General features: G+C 35.8%; 1 protein-coding gene across 1 annotated transcript; it reads left to right on the forward strand.

Moving 5' to 3' along the window:
* Positions 1-7,206: 7,206 nt before the first annotated feature.
* Positions 7,207-23,523, forward strand: LOC128552279 (MICOS complex subunit MIC27-like). The gene is made up of 6 exons (XM_053533309.1): positions 7,207-7,247; positions 12,896-12,940; positions 13,771-13,890; positions 17,160-17,214; positions 17,963-18,058; positions 23,171-23,523. The coding sequence occupies exons 1-6, from the start codon at positions 7,236-7,238 to the stop codon at positions 23,506-23,508; spliced, it is 666 nt and encodes a 221-aa protein (XP_053389284.1). The 5' UTR covers positions 7,207-7,235; the 3' UTR covers positions 23,509-23,523.
* Positions 23,524-24,839: the final 1,316 nt, after the last annotated feature.

Consider the following 24,839-nt stretch of genomic DNA (forward strand, 5'->3'; position numbering starts at 1 on the left):
GTTGTGCTTTGACATCCTGCTGGCAGCTCCCGAGGTTCCATATTAGGAATGCAAGTGATCTTGCGACAAGTTGATATGGCCACCCTGGGACAGGCCGCCAATGTATTTACCGCGACGGAAAAGTTATTCGCCACTTTTCATGACATTTCACACTTAAAATGCATTATAATCAGAATAACAAAAAAGAGGCACCATGTTGAGGACAATTACATTTACCTGTATGGCCGCAATTTGTAAAATTTCCGTCTCAGCTTTACATAGATAAAAAAAACCCAGCTGTTTAATGCTTATGCGTATAACGGAACACTGGTAAAAAAATAAATCTGGCCGGATGATGGTTGACTGCAGAAAACACAATATATATGACATTCAAATCACCGCTTAATACAGCTCGATCTATGAAAGTTACAGACATTTAAAATGGATCCTTATGTGTGCTGCAGCCGTTGATATTTATGTAGCATTTTCATCATAAAATAATTGCATTACAGGATTTGTAATCTGGTTTTGGAATTATTTTACAGTCTGCTCGTTTGACTAAAATATATGTTTCTTGCATCAAACATGACCCCACTTTTCTTTTTATTTTAATTCAGCACTTATATTATTCTTCAAGAAAACATTAGAAACAGACATATAAAATGCACCCTGGTTTGGAAGTGTCTCAGTTTTATGTAGAAGAAACTTTTGATCTCTTGCTCGGAATTTACCGTTTTTATTTGATATTTGGAGCCGTTCTCCTCGGCAGTTTTGTAGACAGCTGTAACAGGTCTGTGAGTTGCTAATCATATGCACTTGGTTGATCAAATGTTTAATTAATATTTACGATAATAATAATACTATATTGAATGGTAGAACACTCAATATCCAAAGAACATCATATGCTAGCTTAATAACTGCTTCACTAGAGCATCATCTTTTTCAGTGCTTTAGTTTGTTGTTCAATTAACTGTTCTAATTAGATAAATGCATCTTTTTTATTTTCAAAAGAAATGCTGTTCTCGGGTTATGCACTTTAAATATAACTGACCTCTAAAATATTTACATAACGCTCTCTTTTTTGAAACATTATTTAATGGTCAATAAAGTTCATCCGTACCGAACATATGATTAATATAAAAAGGTAAAGGTAAAGGTCTTTTTTATTATAGTGTCACCCCTATTGAATAGGGCCAGCCAATTTGGCTTATAAGACACCTTTATTGTGCGTATCAGTTACGTCCCAACTCCTACCGCTATGCCAGGCGGATAGAAGTCGGTATCCATTCACTTAACTAGCTCGCGGCTCACGAACCGGCCTTTTCGGAACGAGTCCAATATATACGTAATATATGTAAAAGCGCAAAAACTTAAAAGTGAAATTTGACAGAGATTTATCTATTACTTACTCCATTTCAGTATCAGTGAAATTTCGGTAAAACCGACGGATGATCCTCGTAGTAAGATTATTGTGTATTAAAAGCAGAAAGGCGGAATTTATCGACTGGGTTCATACCTTGTCTTAGAAGAAGGTTCTTAAAACTCCAACGAATTGTTGTTGAGAAAAGCATACACAAGATATGCGCATCTCCTCTGCGAATCAAGCTTCCTATGAATGTTTGCTAATTATCAGCCAAGGTTCAACATGTTGAGGATTGCGCTATAGTTTACTAATGTTGAATAATCTAAATGCAATAACTTGAAATATCATCTGACGAAACATGAAGACAATATGCGAACCTCCTCTTGAGAGTGAAGCTTCTTGTAAATTTTCGCTGATTTTCCAGCCAGTGGGCTGCTGAGGAATAATCCGGATAAGAGAGGCACTATAGTTTACTAATGCCGAATATTAAAAGGGAAATAACTAAGTGAAAAACCATTTAATGATGAACGTACACGCGGGCGGACATACTGACGAAGCGGTGACAATATGCTCCCCTAATTATCATGATCAATATGCAGACTTTGGTGGTATACTGTTCATTCGTTTATAACAAGTACAAATGTTGTTGTTGCGGACCGCAGCAACAGAGATAGTGTTGCTCAAAGAAATACTGCATAAGGCTATCGGTGGAACTGATGGATGGTCCAAGACAGAGCTTTGTCTTATGTACTTTTTTACTGTCATCGGATTCTATAATGATGCATAGTTTCTTCGATTAACCTTCAATAGTTGCAATGAATACTGAAGTTCAAACACGGAATCAATTGAAGAAATAAATATTACATACCCAGAAATCTAAGCCATTATTTGCTGGCTTATTGGCGAAATTGTCTCCCTTGAAAACAGCTTGTCAAGTGTATCCATTAGCGATTATCGGTCAATTTACGCCTACTGAAATATAGAAGGGGGAAATCTTTAACACATCAAATGACATCAAAAGCACAATATTTACTAAGTTATTGAAGTAATCTGCGTTATTTACATTTTCTTTCAATATAATTTTTAATGAAATAAAATATGACCTTCTTGCTTCCCTAAGCGTTTGAAATAAGTAACTAATTTTGATCCCAAGTCCCATTGGTTTCTGTAGGAAATGACCTATTTAAATGATATATTCTCATATCTATACTGATCTCACAACATTTATTAAGTTATTTGAAGTAAACTAGGAAAGTTACTCTTTCTTTCAATGAGTTTATTTTTAAGTTATTTTTATGTCTTCTTGCTTCCCTAAACGTTTGAATATCACTGATTTGACTAATTTGGAAATTTTTGCCCGTCCTTTTACACGTGTACTGATGACACCGGCTAAACTGGTACAAGTCTCTGAATTAAACAGACACGTCTATCGGTCTAATTCCGTGTTTAATGTCATTACTTTGTCAGATTAAATAAAAAATGTTATTTTAAATTACAAGTTTAAATGAAAAATATTTTAATTTTTAATTCATTTAATACTAATTTTCACTACTAGAATTATTTATTGCATTAAAACATAACATAAAGTTGATTAACATATACATGTTCATAGTTAAACTTGAATATTGTACATGTAAATATAACACATGGACAATGAAAGTAATATTCACATTAAAACATACATGAAATTTTGCAGTTTATTCTTTTTTTTCGAGTTCCCCTTTTTCACATACTTCACTTAAAAGTAACGGGCAAATATGAAAACATATTATTCGGCTGCAATTATTGTAATTATTGCGTATCTGTACATGATAAACCCCAATCAAGCATCACTATCACATTGTCACACAAGATTAAAGTCAAATAACTTGTTTGACAATAAGTTAACCGAATCTTGACATATTTCTGTATATTAAATTCAATTCATTAAATTGATAGATCTAGTTGATCAATTTGAGATATCAAATATAATACGGCCAGTATTTAATGCACTCTATATGATGTCATAGTTTGTTTTTGATTTTTGGTTTTTGTTGTTGTTTTTGTTTGTTTTGTTTTTTGTGTGTGTGTGTACAACTTTCTGTTTTGTAATGTTTTTACCTATTTGTGAAAATTATGTTTGTCTTACTTTCCCCATATATCGTATATCACCACTGTTCGTTTATATTATGTATATGTGTGCCACCGTGGGCTTATAGCCCAGTGGAATATATTTGAATAAACTCTATATTATGGTAACTAATTGGATTAGTGTCTGTTTCTCTGACATGCCCCGCGGCTAGAGACAGTGATTACGGCTCTTGTCTAAAACCTTTTAAGTTAAAATCTAAATTATGGATATGAAGTTATAAATTTTGATAATTTACATTACCCTTCAAAATCCAAATTCACATTATTGTTAAGTAATATTCATTTATAGGCCACGGATCCTTAGTATTTTAAACTTTAAGAATCGAAAAGACACTTTTTTCAAGGAGACCCGAAATACACATATATTTTGCCCTAAAAAAAATGTTTAAAAAATTAAATGCATTCTTTTTTAAAAATACGCTGAGTAATGGGATTAACATGATTGCCGACAATCTTGAAACAAATACCAGATTATCATTCAAAATCACCAATTTGAAGAAATTACAATGTTATGTATATCAGATTACAGACGTGTAAGTTGATCTCATTCCGTCTTTCTCAAATTAGATAAAAACTGTTACTTTAAACTGTTATTTTAAATTACATGTTTGAATAAAAATATTTAAATTTAAAAAAATCTAATTCATTAAATTTATGAGTCAAAGATGTAATAAAAGTTTTAGTGTTTTTACTTCCTCTCATAACCAATAGTTATGACAAATTAAAGTCCTTGAAATTTCCGTAAGTAGTTTCAAAGCTACAGTTTTGGACAAAATTTAACAAAAGTACAAAAAGAAAGATATTTTCTGTCATTGATATCTTTATTCATTTCTAGCAGCATAGAAATATCTTCAGTATTTTTTTGACAAATGCTCCGGACAATGGAAAATTAAGTATAAAAGGAGATATTTTTAACGGGATTCAATATAGAATGATGTTCCTGTGCTGCTACACTTCCTCCCACTGATATCAATATATATACCAAGTTTCATAGTTCTAGAGGTCTTTGTCTGATGGTGTACGTTCCAAATTTTCGACATGCTCAAAACCTTCCACCGGATGGAATGAACATCGCCGGACAAGGAGCCCAGGTGCCGCGTGAGAAACTGAAAAGAAACGCATGCGAACGGACACAAACTGATTGAAAATTTTGTTATACGTTGGACGTCCGTTAACGCTATACGATGTAGTGTGACTGACCCATAAGGATTTTAGTATTGCATTTAGCAAGGCTGGACACAATAAACTAATACACAAATTGAAACGGTATTTCAACGTCTGGCATCACGGTGAATCAAGACATCCCTAAAGGATAGCACTAAATGAATTGTAGTAGATGGCTGAACACTCTTAAATATTTTTCCATTACAGCTTCTTTATGTTGTGGGCCTACTATGCAAATACGTGGCTCTGGGGCTGTGTTTTAGTGCTCTGTGCTTCCGAGAAATCTACCCTTACCTATTATCTTCAGATACTCTGTCTGTCCTGTCTGGATTTCATCTAATCTCCATTCTCGGCCATTGTCTCTTTGTTTTCTATAAAGATAATCTTCCTGTATCGAAAAAGCAAAGAAAGACTGTTTGCAGATGATGCCATAGTATAGCTGACATTCAAATCTTTATAAAAAAAAAACCAAAGCTTATAACATAACCTGCTGCATCTTCTTGAACAGTGGGAACAGAACTGGTCCATGGAATTCAACCCTGATAAGTGTGAAGTGTTGCAAATAGGTAGGAAAAAGAACTCTTGTATGTTCCCCAACCGAATTAAAAAGTACTGATGCCGCTAAATAACTCGCGGTGACAATCTCTTAAGATCTGAACTGGACGGTCCATATCAATAAAATTTCATCCAATGCAAATAACTCTCCGCTTCATCAAGAGAAATGTAAAGAATTAGAATATTGTTCAACTGTTTGGCCCATGTGGCAAAGTCCCTAAATAACAAAATTCAAATAATTAACAAGGCAGCAGCACGATATGTCTGTAACAACAATGACTGCACAAGAAGTGTTTCTGACATAATTAATACCCTAAACTGGCTAATCCTAGAAAAACGCCGTCACAAAACCTCCCTGACTGTATTTTAGAAAATTAAGTATAACCTAGTCCATGTAGATCATATATGGGTCCCTTATTGTTTCCTATATGGGACCCACATGGGATTTGCAAACGGGATTGGCATGGATCCCACATCGAAGAAACATTGTGTATGGGTCCCATATGGGTCCGTTGTGGGCAAATTCTTACAATATGGGTCACATATGGGACCCGTATGGTACATTTGACCAGATATAGCCCATATGGGCCCCATTCAGGCTTGTGTGCTGGGATATCACCTAACCTGTACCAGGAACGTTAACAACCTTATTCCACATTCAGTCGTTCACGCAGACAATACTTCTCAAATTCTTTCATTCCAAGAACATTTCGTTTGTGGAAAGCCCGCCCCAGCAATGTAAAGTCCAGCTCAACATTTTTTAAGTTTATTTGCTGAGCGTCTGGTTTCTGTAACCCTTATCTTACTTACCTAACCCCATAGCACTGTAGTCTTTGATATGAAAAACGTTGAAGACGTATTATGTAATGGCGCGTGCATCTGTCCGTCTCACTGTCTGTCCTTCTAATTTCGTGTCGGAAGCATAACTTGACAAACCTTTATGGTATTGACTTTAAGCTTGGGATATATGTAGGTGGTGATACGAGACAATGTGCACAGCACATGAACCAGGTCGGCAGATGAAAGATCAGAGTCACAAATGGAGCTCAAAAATCAAAGTTTTTTCCCTTATATTTCGTTTTATAACTTAATAAGTCAATGTATTGACCTCAATCATGGTAAGTGGCGATAAGACGATGTGCAGGGTTCATGTACCAGGTCCGTAGGTCAAAGGTTAAGGTCACAGCAATGTCATATATCCGTAATATTTTATATCCAGAGCATAACTTATAACAATTCAAAGTATTAACTTCAAACTTGGTATATATGATACATAAAGGTTGATACAAAAGTGGTGATCAGGCTATTTTAGGAGTGCAAAAATAAACACAACGCCTCTCCTCTCCACGCAAACACATTAACATCCCCAACCCCCGAAACACACCACAAAAACGAAAAAAAAACTATGTTTTGATTCAGTCCTTCACTGATCTAGATCTTCGGACATGTATTGCCCCGCCTTAAGGAGATTTTATTTATCTTTTAATTTTGCGTTTCGTGAGATCTTTCTCATTTGCGGACGCATTGGTCAAGAGGGCTAAGACGCTTTCCTACGGAGGTGAAAGCCCCTGGTGTGAATCCTGGCTACTCCCATTGCGGTGTGTCCTTGGGCAAGGCACTTTATCACACGGATTGCCTCAGTCGACCCAGCTGTAAATTGGTACCAGCAAATTGCTGGGGGTGAGGTATAATTGGTTTTAACTGTTCTTAATATAGGGTCGCAAAAAAAGCTCTATAGAGCTTATGTTAATTGTTTCACCAAGCGACGGTAAATAAAACTTACCTTTTTACCTTTACCTTTAAACAACTGATCACATGACTAGCGCCTCTACCATATAATCAGTATTGATTGAGTATTCTGTAGCTATGTGAGCTAGATGTAGATGGTGTTGTTATTCAGATATATCATTTTCCTTAAATGTAAAATCGCAGTATATTTTAAGACCTTATTTTAAGCTAGTTTTTATTTTCAGTAAGAGGATACCCTGTTCGAATCTAGCGCGTCCGGTAAAGAACGGGTATATGCGTTACATAGCTAAGTAAAATGGCAGCCAAGGTCAGAAACTTTTATTTGAAAGCAAATGAATAATTCAGATTACTGAAAGCCTGTGGTTGAAATACATCATTGGAAAATTAAACAGTTATTAATTATTTTTCATTTCAAGCATCTAATTTGATCTAGAAACATACTGTTGAACGATATGACGATATTCTTAAATTATGTGAATACTAGTCGGATAGGCAGTGGCTACGATTACGGTACCCTAATCCTAGCCTCAGGTTCTAGTATTACGGAAGTTCCATATGAGGATATGCTAGGATTACGGAAGTATTATTTCATGTTATCGATCCGCCACAGTGACTCAAGTTTCAACGAAATCAACACCATGCAGTATACATATGTTTTCTTTCCAAAACCTAGTCTAAATAATGAGACCTCGGGCAGACCGATTTTACATTTTGATATTTTACGTTGTCTACCTAGAGGTCTCAACCAGAAACAATCAAAACTGTGGTGGAAACTGTGGTCAATTGAAATTACGATTTATCAGTAGTCACGATTTTTCTTTAGCCCTAACTGCTTACCTGTTGTTTTAAATCATAAATAGTAAATAAAAAACATAAGAACAGGACATATTTATCAAGAATTTCTGTTGTAAAAAATTTAAACCTCTAACGTTTCAATCGTCTTCATGTAATGGCGGTCGGAGGCGTGACCAATGAAAACGCTTCGTGTAGTAAAGTTTATCGGTGATCGGCCATTTTCCAATATGTAGTACACTCGTGTTAAACCTTGGCAATTTTTTAACTGCCATAGTTTGAATTTTTCTCAAGAAATCTCGGTAATATATACATCATTGAAAAGGAAAAATTACAGGCTTTCTATGTATGTATTTCTTTTTTTTTTATCCATTGCATTATAACATAATTCCCGCCCAACGGATTCCATTGGGTGTTACTTACGCAAAGAAGAGGACAGTGCTACCACATTCTTTACCTTTTCTGGTTTGTACTCGGAGGCGGATATCGACAAGTCAAAATAATATAACGATATTCAACTCATGAGTACAATTATTTGGACTATCCAAAACCATACTAAATATACGTTTTTTGATTTCTTAACCATACGATCCCATTTACTTGATATAAATCTGGTTACCATGTTACAAATAAAATGTCAGGCCTAAAGTGATGCAAACATGTCAAGTTGATGTATGACAGATATCCACCATTAATATATCGTTTAAGATTATACTAACCCGAAATGGCGGACCGATATCACAAAATATTATGACAGGCCTGAAAAATCGATATATGAATGTCCTAACATATATTTGATGCTTCTTAAATACTTCCGTAATCATAGCCTATCCTCATAGGGTTGTCTAGGAATACGGAACTTCCGTAATCCTAGAGTCGGAGGCTAGGATTACGGTACCGTAATCGTAGCCACTGCCAGTCGGATATGTCACTAGTCCAATTTATATTAGACGCGTACATGCTCATTTTACCTTCAACATTTATTATTTTACATTTTGTTTTCAATTTGCATTGAAAATCTAAACAGGCCCTAACTATTTGCATGTAGCCTCTTCTTAACTCCAAAGTAAAAAAAACAAGAGCTGTCTCCATAGGATGACATATGCCCCCGATGGCACTTTGAATGAGTAGTTATGGCCGATGTTAGAGTTTAGGACCTTTGACCTACGGAGCTGGGTCTTGCGCGCGACACGTCGTCTTACTGTGTCACACATTCATGCATAGTTATTTTAAAATCCATGCATGAATGACAAAGATATGGACCGGACATGCCTATCAATGCACTATCATGAAAAATGACCTTTAACGTCTAAGTGTGACCTTGACCTTTGAGCTACGGACCTGGGTCTTGCGCACGACACGTCGTCTTACTATGGTACACATTCATGCCAAGTTATTTGAAAATCCATCCATGGATGACAAAGATATGGACCAGACACGCCCATCAATGCACTATCCTTTAACGTCTAAGTGTGACCTTGACCTTTGAGCTACGGACCTGGGTCTTGCGCGCGACACGTCGTCTTACTGTGGTACACATTCATGCCAAGTTATTTGAAAATCCATCCATGGTTGACAAAGATATGGACCGGACACGCCCATCAATGCACTATCCTTTAACGTCTAAGTGTGACCTTGACCTTTGAGCTACGGACCTGGGTCTTGCGCGCGACACGTCGTCTTACTGTGGTACACATTCATGCCAAGTTATTTGAAAATCCATCCATCGATGACAAAGATATGGACCGGACACGCCCATCAATGCACTATCCTTTAATGTCGAAGTGTGACCTTGACCTTTGAGCTACGGACCTGGGTCTTGCGCGCGACACGTCGTCTTACTGTGGTACACATTCATGCCAAGTTATTTGAAAATCCATCCATCGATGACAAAGATATGGACCGGACACGAAAATTGCGGACAGACTGACAGACCGACAGACAGACAGACGGTTCAAAAACTATATGCCTCCCTTCGGGGGCATAAAAATGCTCTGTATATGGCGTCACGAAATTGGGGTTTTAGGTATATTGTGCTTTTGCTTATACAAAGTAGCAAAGTTTCTGGATCACACTGTGCGCTCAATCTTGAAAGACTTTGCTACTTTGTATAAGTAAAAGCACAATATACTTAATAACATTTATAAATGCTCTATTTTGCATATATATAATTGTACTGCATTGCAGTTTACATGTATACTGTCATGTTTATAAGTTTCACAGTTGAATGAATTCGAGTAATCGAATGTAATCATTTTGTAATCATGATTACTTTACTCAAAATAATCGAAATTATTTTGATTTCAGACCCAAATGAAAGTAATATTGATGAATAATTGATTACACTAAATGTGTCCATGTAATCAATTAATAATCGATTACACCTGTCAGTAATCGACCACCATGTCTGGTAACAACGATCGACTATACGTACTATGTACAAAGCTGTAACAGGCTGCATTTTCCTAAATCCGACCATGAGAATAATTTTCATCTAAATTCATTATTTATAATAAAGACTTCAGAGAATTTGACAGTTTCGTGTTGTGTTGCAAAAGTGAATGGATAGAAATTTCATTCCCAAAGCATGGACAGAACTTCGGTGCTTTCAGTGAGACGATGTGTTCAATGGATGTGTAACATAGATTTCTTTGTCCGTTGTTGGTATTTAGCAATCGCTCTTTAGTCACTTCCACCGTGAACTTGTAAAACCTTCTGCAAGATAATTTTGCTGGGAAATTTAGAACTTTGATAAAATGCCGGGACTATTTGATTTTGAAATATCAAAATTGTTAAATATTGAAGTCTTGACTTTTATTTATAGAACTACTAATGCAGTAAGTTATAATAAAGCCCAAATAATAGGATGTTTCAGTACAGTGTGATTAACTTTGGCTGCCCCTGTCCTGTCACGTCCAAACTTATTCTCCATATTTTTGTTAGGAAATCCCCATTGAAATCTGTTACGAACGTTTTCTGGTACATGTAATGATAACATTTCTGATTATGAATTTATGTTGACAATAAAACCTAAAATTCCTTCACTGATACTTTTTAATGTATATTTTGTGTTTTGTTTCTGCAGTGTCATCGGCACTCTACTACCATGACTACGTTTTGAAACCGATGTCTGGGTGGTTAATTCCTTGCACCTTTTCACATCGTATTTCCAAAGATTTAAGTCTGTTATTTCCCTTTTTGGCAGGTACACTATTAAACCTATGATAAACCTTAACCTTTAGGCAATTGTATAATCTGTCGAAGATGTTGGTACTTTTTATAAATGCCCCCCGAAGGTGGGCATATTAAAATCGCACTGTCCGTCCGTGCGTCCGGTATTCTTGTCCGGGCTGTAAGTGTAACTCTTCATTCATAAAGGGATTTTAAAATAACTTGGCATAAATGTTCACCATAATGAGGCCAAGTGTCATGCGCAAGACCTAGACCCCTAGCTCCATGGTCAAGGTCACAGAGGTTAAAGGTGAACATGGCCTGTTTCGTGTCTGGTCCATAACTCTGCCATCCATGAAGGGATTTTGAAAGAACTTGGCATAAATGTTTACCATAATGAGATGACGTGTCATGGGCAAGACCCAGACCCCTAGCTTAAAGGTCAAGGTCACACAAGTCAAAGGTTAACAGGGTATCTTCGTGTCCGGTCCATAACTGTGCCATTTATGAAGGCATTTTGAAATTACTTGGTACAAATGTTCACCATAATGAGACAACGTGTCATGAGCAAGACCCACCCCTAGTTCCAAGGTCAAGGTCACACTTAGAGGTCAAAGGTTAACATGGTCTGTTTCTTGTCCAGTCCATAACTCTGCCATTGATTAAGGGATTTTGAAATTACTTGGCATAAATGTTCCAGTGAGATGAGGTGTCATGTGCAAGTCCCAGATCCCTAGCTCCAAGGTCAAGGTCACACTTAGAAGTCAAAGGTGTTTCTTGTCTGGTCCATAACTCTGCCATTTATCAAGGGATTTGAAAATAATTTGACACAAATGTCAACCATATTGAGAAGATGTGTCACACTTACGACCGAGGCCTCTAAGGTCAAGGTCACAAAATGATATGTGATTTTTTGCGAATACAATTGTGGCATTCTTGGGCCTACCCTGGGGCATTTTTCACCAATAGTGACAGCTCTTGTTGTCTGAGGAAGTGGACATGAAGATTCATCATGGTTTTCATGCGTAATATACCAGTATTCGAGTTTTTACAGTACATGTTCAAATATCATGTGATACCTAAAAACACCCTAAAAGTTTTTTCAGCCCCTACATATAATCTTTAAAAGTTATGAAGGAGTGTAGTAACTAGAAGAAGAAAAGTGATGAATCAGCTATGCAGCAAAATCTGGCAATATAACTAGCTACAAATAGCTATAAAAACAATAAGAATTGTACCATATATGTCAGTGTCAAATATAAAACAGTCATTATCCCATCCAAATGGTTTATGAGACTAAAAAAAGTTACAAAGAACTGAGATCTGTGCAATATACAGGATAATGACATTTAAAAAATAAGACGCCTACAAGCAAATATTTAAAAGGTGTGTCAAAATGTCAGTCTCGTTAAAAGCAAATATTTAAAAGGTCTCTTTAAGCCAGTAAAAGAATGAGATAAAAATGTAATGAATTACTTAGGTCTTAATGCAAATACTATTAACCTATCCTCTATACCATTTAAGCAAGTTGTTATTGTCTTTCATCTCAAAAGCTATTTGGATGCGATAGTGACTGTTTTGCATTTGATTTTGACATATTTTGCATTATTGTTATTGGGTTTAACTTTATAGCTAATTCTAGCTGTATGTAGTTAGATTTAGCTGTGTAGCTGATTAATGACATTTCTTGGACCTGGTCCAATAGTGATGTAGCAAATCAGGGGAGACAACACTGTACCAAAGGGGTCCTGCACAGAGTAGATTGCAGAGTTTAATGACTATTTTTTGTGTCCTAGTGCCATGATTAACAAAACACTGATACTTATAGGACTACTTTCTGAACAAGGGTTCACAGTGTAAGCCTTCATTTACAACTTTTCTGTATAATATAGAACCAGGATAAAAATACCATCAACTATCTTCCCATTCAGACAGGCCTTTTTTAGAACAGATAAATCCACTAGTATCAAATGTATGTTTTTATTTTTTCAGTCAGATGAAGGTGGCGATAGCAAACGGCGTATTAAAATTTCAGAGGTTTGTAAATATTAGATTATTTATGTTTGATTTTGTCTACCTGCAAAGACATTTGATTTTGTGCACATTTTTAGATACGTTTGATAAAATAGCAATTTTATTTCATATCTTCTTTCTATGATTATACTTGTCAACCAGTTTTTTCTCTGATTGTTTCCATTTACAATACATTTCCTGATATTTCATGTCCCTTTTGTCTGCCAGTCAGAATAATATTCCCTCATCCAGAAGGAAAATGGGGATAAATACTTATAAGAAAGCAGTTTGAAAGCTGCAAGGTAAAGTCTCTTTACTCATAACATAATACAGAAACCTATGTTTATAATTATATTGATGAGTTGAGATTGAAAGAATTTGTTTGATTCAGACTGACTGTTACACAAGCTTGTAATTTTATTTGATTGAAATAGACTGTAGGAAACTTGTGCCTAATTGAAATAGACTATATGAAGCTTGTGCCATCATACAGCTCATAAATTGAAATAGACTATAGAAAGCTTGTGCCACTACAGTTTGTTAATTGAAATAGACTATAGGAAGCTGGTGCCATTATAGCGCTCGTGTTTATATTTTGTTATCTTTATAAAGTGTAACACCGCTAGCTCAAACATTGATGACTTCAACATTTTGGCTTACTTGTGGAACTTATCCTTGCGGCCCTGCCATTTTTATTAGAGAAGCCAGTATTTCAAAATTGGATAGCTTGAAACCCTGAAAAACTCTTTCATCCCCTTACAGCTTTGAGCAGTTATTATTTTACAGTTATCTTCTTAATAGTGTTATAAAGATTTTATGTATGATCATTGAAGGAGTTATTTTATTTCTTAAAGCTTCCAGTATATGGCAACCCAGATGTGAAGGTTAAAGTTCTGCCAGAAGACATAGGAAAATTTCGTGAAGGTATATCAGTGGTTCGTGGAGCAGTGTGGAACTGGCTTGATTCAATACAGGTATAGTCTTAGTTTAAGGCAACTTATAACAAATCTGATACCTTTGCTATTTTTAGCTCACCTGTCACAAAGTGACAAGGTGAACTTTTGTGATCACGCAGCTTCCGTCGTCTGTGCGTCCATGCGTAAACTTTTGCTTGTGACCACTCTAGAGGACACAGTTTTCATGGGATCTTTATAAAAATTAGTCAGAATGTTCACCTTGATTATATCTAGGTTAAATTTGAAACTGGGTCATGTGCGGTCAAAAACTAGGTCAGTAGGTCTAAAAATAGAAAAACCTTGTGACCTCTCTAGAGGCCATATTTTTCATAAGATCTTCATGAAAATTGGTGAGAATGTTCATCTTGATTATATCTGGGTCAAGATCGAAACTGGGTCACATCCGGTCCAAAACAAGGTCAGTAGGTCAAATAATAGAAAAACCTTGTGACCTCTGTAGAGGCCGTATTTTTCATGGGATCTGCATGAAAATTGGTCAGAATGTTCATCTTGATGATATCTAGGTTAAGTTCGAAACTGGGTCACATGCTGTCAAAAACTAGGTCAGTAGGTCAAATAATAGAAAAACCTTGTGACCTCTCTAGAAGCCATATTTTTCACAAGATCGTCATGAAAATTGATCAGAGTGTTCATATAGATGATATCTAGGTCAGGTTCGAAACTGGGTCACGTCCAGTCCAAAGCTAGGTCAGTATGTCAAATAATAGAAAAACCTTGTGACCTTTGTAGAGGCCGTATTTTTCATGGGATCTGCATGAAAATTGGTCAGAATGTTCATCTTGATGATATCTAGGTCAAGTTCGAAACTGGGTCAACTGCGGTCCAAAACTAGGTCAGTAGGTCTAAAAATAGAAAATCCTTGTGACCTCCCTAGAGGCCATATTTTTCAATGCATCTTCATGAAAATTGGTCAGAATGTTCACCTTGATGATATCTAAGTCAAGTTTGAAACTGGTTCACGTGCGATGTAAAAGTAGGTCATTAGGTCAAATAATACAAAAACCTTGTCACCTCTCTAGAGGTCATATTTTTCATGGGATCTGCATGAAAATTGGTCAGAATGTTCATTTTGATGATATCTAGGTCAAGTTCGAAACTAGGTCATGTGCAGTCAAAACTAGGTCAGTAGGTCAAATAATAGTAAAACCTTGTGTCCTCTGTAGAGGCCATATTTTTCATGGGATCTGCATGAAAATTGGTCAGAATGTTTATCTTGATGATATCTACGCCTAGTTCGAAACTGGGTCACATGCGGTCAAAAACTAGGTCAGTAGGTCAAATAATAGAAAAACCTTGTGACCACTCTAGAGGCCATATTTTTCATGGGATCTGTATGAAAGTTGGTCTGATTATTCATCTTGATGATATCTAGGTCAAGCTTGAAACCGGGTCAACTGCGGTCAAAAACTAGGTCACTAGGTCTAAACATAGAAAAACCTTTTGACCTCTCTAGAGGCCATATTTCTCAATGGATCTTCATGAAAATTGGTGAGAATGTTCACCTTGATGATATCTAGGTCAAGTTCGAAACTGGGTCACGTGCGGTCAAAAAGTAGGTCAGTAGGTCTAAAAATAGAAAAACCTTGTGACCTCTCTGAAGGCCATATTTTTCAATGGATCTTCATGAAAATTGGTGAGAATGTTCACCTTGATGATATCTAGGTCAAGTTCGAAACTGGGTCACGTGCGGTCAAAAAGTAGGTCAGTAGGTCTAAAAATAGAAAAACCTTGTGACCTCTCTGAAGGCCATATTTTTCATGAGATCTTCATGAAAATTGGTGAGAATGTTCACCTTGATGATATCTAGGTCAAGTACAAAATGGGTCACATGCCTTCAAAAACTAGGTCATTATTTGACCTTCTTGTCCTTAAGTGCAATGATAACAGGTGAGCGATATAGGGCCATTTTGGCCCTCTTGCTTTCAAGCTTCTGGATGCTTAATTCTGAGTCCAGTCTTGAAATTGTCCAATGACAAGACTGCATAATGAGACTAGGTGCCAATATCAGATTTTGAGCTTGGGATTGGACTCTTAAACCCCTTTTATTTTGTGCTTTTTAAGTGAATTGCTGAATTTTGTCAGGGAAAAAAAATGATAATTGCACTTTTTTAAAGAACAATACTTGAATGGGAAAGAATATTAATTATCAATACACATGTAATAGGAAATTATTTGTAAAATATACTTCCATAAAGATATAGATGTATATAAATACCTATATGAACATAAAGATATATATGCTCCACTGTAATAAATTGTAAAAGAAATCAGAAAACTTTATAGAACTATTTGAACATTGATGTCATGGAATTACAACATTGTGGCATCATTATGCAGTGCATGTGGCATTGCGCGGGTAAAATATGTATTAGTTGGTTAAAACCATTGAAAATGATGAAGTAGAAAGAAGTTGAAAAAAATTTTACTTGTGAAGACGACAATTTACATTTTCTCTTGGCTTTGCCACTCATGAAAATATTGCATGATGATGTTCACTCAGTGAAATATATTACAATTTTATACTGAAACAAACAAATGTCCTCTATTATTCAGATTCAGATTGAAGCTTTGATAAACTGGGTAACTAGTTAAGATTATAAGATTCTTTCACTGGTTATAGGTGCAGATGGGTATTTCCGGCCTCGAGGGTAACTGTTCAGGCGGTAACGAGGTTCCTACCGAGTTACCGCCTAAACAGTTACCCGAGAGCCGGATATTCCCATCTGCACCTATAACCAGTGACAGAATCTTTTTCTTGCATACCGATATCAAGATATAATAATAAAAATAAAATCAGTTGAACGGCTTTCTTTTTAGAACTATTTCTTGTAGCAGCGTATTTAAACAAATTGCGGGAAATTAACGTCCGTAAACAGGAAAGACGTCATGATGTTTCAAAGACAAATAACAATGTTTAGTTCCGGTTTTGTTTTATCGGTTCCAGCGTAACGTTATGAATTTTTGATAAAATAACGTGTTTTGAATCAAGAAATATACTATCAGGAACAAAGAGGAACTGTCAAGGTATTGGATTTTTATTCCGTTTTTCGAAATAAAATATAAATAACTACATAAATCTTCTACATATATGTAGTTAGTAATACGTCATTTAAAGCACGAGAGTCATCTTACACCCCGGGGTGTAAGATGGATTTTTCCAGCACCGGTAAAAATACCAGAAATCCCCGTCTGGTATGCAAGAAATTTATATTTGTTTTAAACTTTCAGTATTGCATTGAAATGTAGATCAGTATCTGATATTTTAGGGTACCACAGAAAAAGTTAAAGACACATATGAAATTGGAAAAGCTCACACTCAATGTAAGTGCATAACAGTATATTATTTGATCTAATGGGCCTCTATGGCTGAAAGACTTTGATTGTTTATTTCTAAGCACTTGCTCCTCCTTGCCATGGGTTTGAAATCACACAAAGGATGTAGAATTTAGTCATGTGAGGAAGTGTTGAAGCTTGCGTGCCTGTCAGTGCCTCTTTTAAAAAAAGATTTAACCCTTATCATGCTTGACACAATTATTTTTGCCTTTGTGACCAGTGTAGATATTGATTAGCCTGCACATCCAAGCAGTTTGATCAAGATCTGCACTGTTCATTATTTAGTCAGTATCTTTTTGGTAAGCACTCCTTTTAATAGTCAATGGTACTGTCCAGATTGAAAAATGGACAAGTTTTTTTAAAGAAATTAAGCAGGATAAGGTTTAAGCTAGAAACTTACACTGAATTGTGTCAGTGTGACTTTAAACAGAACAGACATAGTATGTCTAGAATACATGACATTCACTAAAACAGGGTTACATATCTCTGGAAAAAATTAGACCACTATCTCAAAGGACACATTTAGTGTCCAGTTTACAGTCTAAATATTCTATTATTAAAGCACCATTACTCACAGGGCACCCACTTCTATGTCCTAATCACATAATATAGTGACAGCATACATGTCCAAATTTTTGGTGACAAAAAAATCTGTTTGAAAATAGATTTTTAATTCAGAGGCATTTAAAGTCCCTGTAGCCTTTTAAAACATGTTTTGGTTTTCTCTTGTTTGTAGCTACTGTAGACTACATACAAAATGATGAAGGTGTGTTACCTAGGCTGGCTGTGATTGGTGTGTCCGGATTGGCGGGAATAGTTCTCGGATATAAAGGTATTGTTTGTAGTGTTATGCATGTAGTTCTAGAATTAAAAAAAGTTAAGAATATGAAGTGACTGTATGTAGTCTTTGAAAATAAGGTACTGGTACTTGTTTTAGTTTTATAATATATATGGGCTGTTCGTAGTAGTTTTTAGAAAATATACATACTGCTTGTAATTATGTCTCCCACCACACAGTGGTGTGGGAGACATATTGATTTACTCCAGTCTGTGTGTCTGTCTGTGTGTGTGTCTGTCACAAAGCTTGTCCGCACTCTAAGTCAAACATTTCTCATCCGATCTTCACCAAACTTGAACAAAATGTGTTTCACCATTAGACCTCGGCCAAGTTTGATAACTGGCCAAATCGGTCAAGGCATATTGGAGTTACGGCCCTTGAATTACCAAAAATTGGCCTTTTTACTCTTGTCCACACTCTTAAGTCAAACATTTCTCATCCGATCTTCACCAAACTTGAACCAAATGTGTTTGACCAACTCTGAGACCTTGGCCAAGTGCGATAACTAGCCAAATCAGTCCAGGCATTTTGGAGTAACGACCCTTGAATTAACAAAAATTGGCCTTTTTACTCTTGTCTGCACTCTAAGTCGAAAATTTCTCATCCGATCTTCACTAAACTTAAACAAAATGTGTTTGACCATAAGACCTTGGCCAAGTTCAATAACTAGCCAAATCCATTTAGGCATTTTGGAGTTACGGCCATTGAATTACTGAAAAATTGGCCTTTTTGCTCTTGTCCGCACTCTAAGTCGAACATTTCTCATCCGATCTTCACCAAATTTGAACAAAATGTGTTTGACCATAAGACCTCGAACAAGTTTGATTATGAGCGGAATCGGTCCAGGAATTTTGGAGTTCTGGCCCTTGAATTGTATTGAGTAAACAGTATATAAAGACTGCCTTGCTATTTAGATGATTAGGCAGTTGTGGGAGACATTCGCTTTTCTCAAAAGCAGCTCTAGTTATAGAATGTTAAGGTACAAATATGAACTTAAATGTTTGTATTCTAGGATATGAAGGAAGCCGTTTGATGCTATTTTTGCGGTACTAAGGGAATAAATAAATAAAGAAAAGACGAGATCACTTTGCTAATATTTCTTATTTACTTGGTAAACTTTTTCTTTGCACAAAACCATTTTTAGCTTGACTATTCAAAGAATAGTCTACATGTAGCTATTCTACTCACCCTGGCATCGGCGTCACACCTTGGTTAAAGATTTGCATGCAAGTACATACAGCTATCATTTAATGGCTTTGAAACTTATTTTTAGCTCCTGAGCAATGCTCATGGTGAGCTATTGTGATCACGCTGTGTCCGGCGTCCGTCGTGCGTGCGTCTGTCATCAACAATTGTGTTTAAAAGACATCTCCTCCATAACCACTGAATGGATTTGATAAAACTTGGCATGGATGTTCCTTGGATGGTCCTCTACCAAAGTTATTCAAACGGTTCCGCTTGCTTGCACATACGGGCCGCCAGATCTTAAAATAGTAAAATCTTCAAACAATGTCTCCTCCTAAACCGATGGTCGGATTTTGAAAGAATTTCACACAAATGGTCCTTATGTCACCTTCTACCAAGTTTGTTCAAATTATTTTGATTCGTCAAAAAACATAGCCACCAGGGGTTGTGGTCACTTTTCCCTATATCTTCTTGTTTGAAACTGCTGGCCCGATTTTAGAAAAAATTTACACAAATGGTCCTTGTGTCACCCTCCATCAAGATTGTTCAAATTATTTTGATTTGTCAAAAAACATGGCCGCTAGAGGGCGTTGTCACTTTTCCCTATATGTATATAGTGGAAACTTTAAAATTCTTCTTGTGTGAAACTGCTGGCCCAATTTTAAAATAATTTTACACAAATAGTCATTGTGTGACCCTCTATCAAGATTGTTAAAATTATTCTGATTCGTCAAACAACATGGCCACCAGAGGGCGTGGTCACTTTTCCTTACATGTACATGTATATAGTGGAAACTTTAAAAAAAAATTGTGTGAAACTGCTGGCCCGATTTTAGAATAATTTTACACAAATGGTCCTTGTGTGACCCTCTACCAAAATTGTTCAAATTATTTTCATTCGTCAAAAAACATGGCTGCCAGACGTCATGGTCATTTTTTCCTATATGTATATAGTGGTAACTTTAAAAATCTTCTTGTGTGAAACTGCTAGCCTGATTTTAAAATAATTTTACAGAAATGGTTCTTGTGTGACCCTCTACCAAGTTTATTCAAATTATTTCGATTCGTCAAAAAACATGGCTGCCAGGGAGCATGGTCACTTTTCCCTTTCTGTATATAGTAGAAACTTAGAAAATCTTCTTGTATAAAATTGTTAGCCTGATTTTAAAATGAATTCACACAAATTGTCCTTGTGTGACCTTCTACAATACTGGTCAAATTTTTCTGATTCGTCAAAAAACATGGCCGCCAGAGGGCGTGGTCACTTTTCATCAACAATTTCTTTAAACAACATCTCCAAAACTACTGAATGTATTTTGATGAAACTTTACACAATGATCTCTGGGTAGCCCTCTTTCAAAGTTGTTGAATGGTTCTGGTTCATTGAACATATGGGTCTTTTTGGTTAAAAACTGGTTTTCAGCTATCAGACTTTAAAAATCCTTTTCTCTAGAGCTTTAAAATTTGGCATGTGATATAAGGGTTTGACTCTCTACCATAATTGTCCACATTATTGCCCTAACCCCTGTGTCTGATATGTACTTACTATAGGCTTATATATAAGAAACTTTGAAAATCTTCTTTTCTGAAAACCAGTAATAGCTAGAGCCTTGATATTTGCTGTGTGATATCAGATTTATAATGTCTACTGTAATTATTCAACTTATTGCTCTAGGTTCAAAAATGTGTGTGACATGTATATAATATAGGCTTACATAGAAGAAACCTAACTCTGTAATTATACAAACACACTTGAAGCCTTGTACACAGGTGAGCGCTTTAGGGTCATTGACCTCTTGTTTCTTTTTCTAGATCAATTTTCGACCTCACTGGGTCAAGTCCCATAACTCTGAAATGAATTTTGGGCAAATTATGCCCCCTTTTGGACTAAGAAAGTACTGGTTAAAGTTTTACATGCAAGTTACTATCTCCAAAACTAATGCAGATATTGAATTGAAACTTAACATGTGTCTTCAGGGTTATAAAACTAGTTGATAGCATCAAGTCCCATAACTCTGACCTGCATTTTGGCCAAATTATGCCCCCTTTTGGACTTAAAAAGTCCTGGTTAAAGTTTGCATGCAAGTACATACAGCTATTACTTAAAGGCATATATATTTTAAACTTATTTTTTTCTTTTTCTAGATCAATTTCCACCTCACTGGGTCAAGTCCCATAACTCTGAAATGTATTTTTGGCAAATTATGCCTCTTTTGGACTTAGAAAATTCTGGTTAAAGTTTCGCGTGCAAGTTACTATCTGCAGAACAAATGCAGATATTAAATTGAAACTTCACGTGTGCCTTCGGGGTTATAAAACTAGTTGATTGAATCAAGTCCCATAACTCTGACATGCATTTTGGTCAAATTATGTCCCCTTTTGAACATAAAACTTCTGGTTAAAGTTTTGCATGCAAGTTACTATCTCCAAAACTAATGCAGATACTGGATTGAGATATTTTAACATTTAGGGTAACATTTTCCTGCTTCTGGGACAATAATTCGAATAGTCGAGCATTGTTTACTTTTAAATCTATCTTGGATATGAAGGTACTTTGTGTAGTTCTAGAATATGAAGGTACTTTGTGTAGTTCTAGAATATGAAGGTACTTCTTGTAGTTCTAGAATATGAAGGTACTTCTTGTAGTTCTAGAATATGAGGTACTTGTGTAGTTCTAGAATATGAAGGTACTTCTTGTAGTTTAGAATTGAAGGTACTTTGTGTAGTTCTAGAATATGAAGATTCAGCTTGTAGTTTTTAACTCGACTATTTGAAGAATAGTCCAAGCTATTATACTCACCCTGGTGTCGGCGTCGCAGTCGCACCTTGGTTTAAGTTTTGCATGCAAGTACATATAGGTATTATCTCAAGGTATATAGTTTTTAAACATTTATTCTTTTTCCAGGTCAATTTAATTACCAACCTCACTGGGACGAGTTCTATAACTCTGACATGTATTTTGGCCGAATTAGGACTTCGAAAATCCTGGTTAAAGTTTTGCATGCAAATTACCATCACAAAAACGAATACAGAATATTGAATTGAAACTTCACGTGTATCTCCAGGCATCAAGTCCTATAACTCTTACATTTATTTTGGCCAAATTATGCCCCTTTTTGAACTTAGAAAATCCTTGTTAATGTTTTGCATGCAAGTACATCATAGCTATAATTTAAAAGCATATATGGTAGCTTTGAAACTTATTTTTTTTCTTTTTGTAGGTCAATTACCAACCTCACAGGATCAAGTTCCATAACTCTGACATAAATTTGGGAAAATTATGCACCCTAAATTCTTGACTTAAAAATCCTGGTAAAAATTTTGCATGCAGGTTACTCTCCAAAACTAATGCAGATATTGAATTGAAACTTCACATGTGTCTACAGAGTTATAAAACTAGGTGATAGCATCAAGTCCAATAACTCATGCATTTATTTTGGCCAAATTATGCCCCCTTTTGGACCTAAAAAATCCTGGTTAAAAGTTTTGGATGTAAGTTACCATCTCAAAACCTAATGCAAATATTGAATTGAATCTTCTGTGGGTTTATAAAACTAGGTTATAGCATCAAGTCCCATAACTCTGACATGTATTTTGCAAAATTATATCCCCTTTTGAACGAATAAACTCCTGGTTAAAGTTTGCATGCAAGTTACTATCTCTAGAACAATGCAGATACTGGATTGAAACACTATAGATATTTTAACATTTAGGACAATATTCCTGCTTTGGGACAACAATTTGAATAGTCGAGAATTGGCTGTCTTACAGACAGCTCTTACTATATAAACAGAATACCATTTTGAGGTTAAGATTAGAACAAAATGGTAATGCCAAATTAAATAATGTCAACAGTTGTGTACCACTCTGCATATTTTCATTGTATGCACTTATTTATTATTTATTTTCTGTTTATTGCAGGAGGTCCTATGAGAAAAGCTGCTTTTAGTACATTTGCTGTGATATCAGCCACATCATTGTGTTATCCTAAAGAAGCAGTTGCCTTAACAACTGGGCAGTACGAAAAACTCAGAAACAAAGTTCAAGAATTAAAAGGAAGTAAGTTACATTGTTTCAGTTACTTCAGGGTTCTCCTCTCACTTTTAAGGAAGAGATTGAATTCTTCATGCGAGGAAGCTATCCAGCTGGCTTACAGAAGGTCGGTGGTTCTACTCAGGTGCTCGCTCATGATGAAATTATGCACGGAGGGGCACATGGGGATCTTCCTCCACCATCAGAGCTGTAAAGTCGGCATATGAAGTTGGCATATGACCTATACTTATGTCAATGTGCTCTTAAACACAACAAAACAAAACATAAGGAAGAGGGTTAGGGCCCTCTTAGTGGGGCAATTTTTTGGAAATGAAAATTTCTATTTTTAAAAATATATTAAATTTTAAAATCTAATGCAATCTTGGGATTGCAAAAGTATCAATATTTGTTACTAAGTGTCCAAAGTTTAAATTTCATTTTTTTTTCTCCTTCAAAGGCAAATATAGTTTTCCTTCAAGAAATTATACATTCAGTGGTTAAGGAAGGGTGTAAGTTATTGGCCCCCAAAACAGTTAGCTCAGTAGGTAGAGCGTTGGTCTACAGATTGCGGGGTCGTGAGTTCGATCCTCGGGCGGGGCGTATGTTCTCCGTGACTATTTGATAAACAACATTGTGTCTGAAATCATTAGCCTTCCACCTCTGATCCATGTGGGGAAGTTGGCAGTTACTTGCGTAGAACAGGTTTGTACTGGTACAGAATCCAGGAACACTGGTTAAGTTAACTGCCCGCCGTTACATGACTGAAATACTGTTGAAAAACGATGTTAAACCCAAAACAAACAAACCAAGACATGAAATAACAGCAAAGTATTAACACAAATTCTTGGCCAAGAAAGCAAATGTTATCATAAATTATAAATTTTCTCTAACACAAATACCGGTATATCCTTTCATAAGATCATGACTGTCTTTGGTATGTATAAAAACATCTTTAATCTTGTTGAAGGACATTACAGACTTCAGTATAGTGAAAGTTCATTAAATGATAAACTTTACTAAACTAAAGTAAAATATAATGAAAGTCCAATGACCCATAAATAAGTTTCATGAAAAGAAAAGAATGAATATTGGTTAAAAATTGCTGTAGTCAGCTGATGTATATGTAGAAAAACAGTTTATTCAAGGTCTTCAAAGAAACTTCTAGATGGATCTTACCCATTTAGCACAACCTTTGTTGTTGGTGGCGGTGGTTCTAGTTCCTGGTTCCAGTGTTATAAAATTTAGTTTGGAGACCAGCCTCGGAGTACAACCTTTCCATTGGTCAATTTCAAATTTATGCTTTAAATCAGCCAATCAGGTGCTTGATTTTTAACGTTGGTCCCTTGGAAAGAGTTTGTTGTGTGGAAGATGTGATGCTATAGTTTATCTACTAAAAACCAACTTTTGAGTTAGTTGTTTGCTTCACATTTCCAGACATATTACATAGTAGAGTTCATGAAAAATATCCTGCCTTTACAAAGCCGCAAAATCATTTCCTTTTTATACGCACATCTCTGAAAGAGTGGGGCTTATTATGTGAACATCAGAGGCGAGCGGG

The sequence above is a fragment of the Mercenaria mercenaria genome, unplaced genomic scaffold (assembly GCF_021730395.1).
Source record: "Mercenaria mercenaria strain notata unplaced genomic scaffold, MADL_Memer_1 contig_2227, whole genome shotgun sequence".
NCBI classification, from domain to species: Eukaryota; Metazoa; Mollusca; class Bivalvia; order Venerida; family Veneridae; genus Mercenaria; species Mercenaria mercenaria.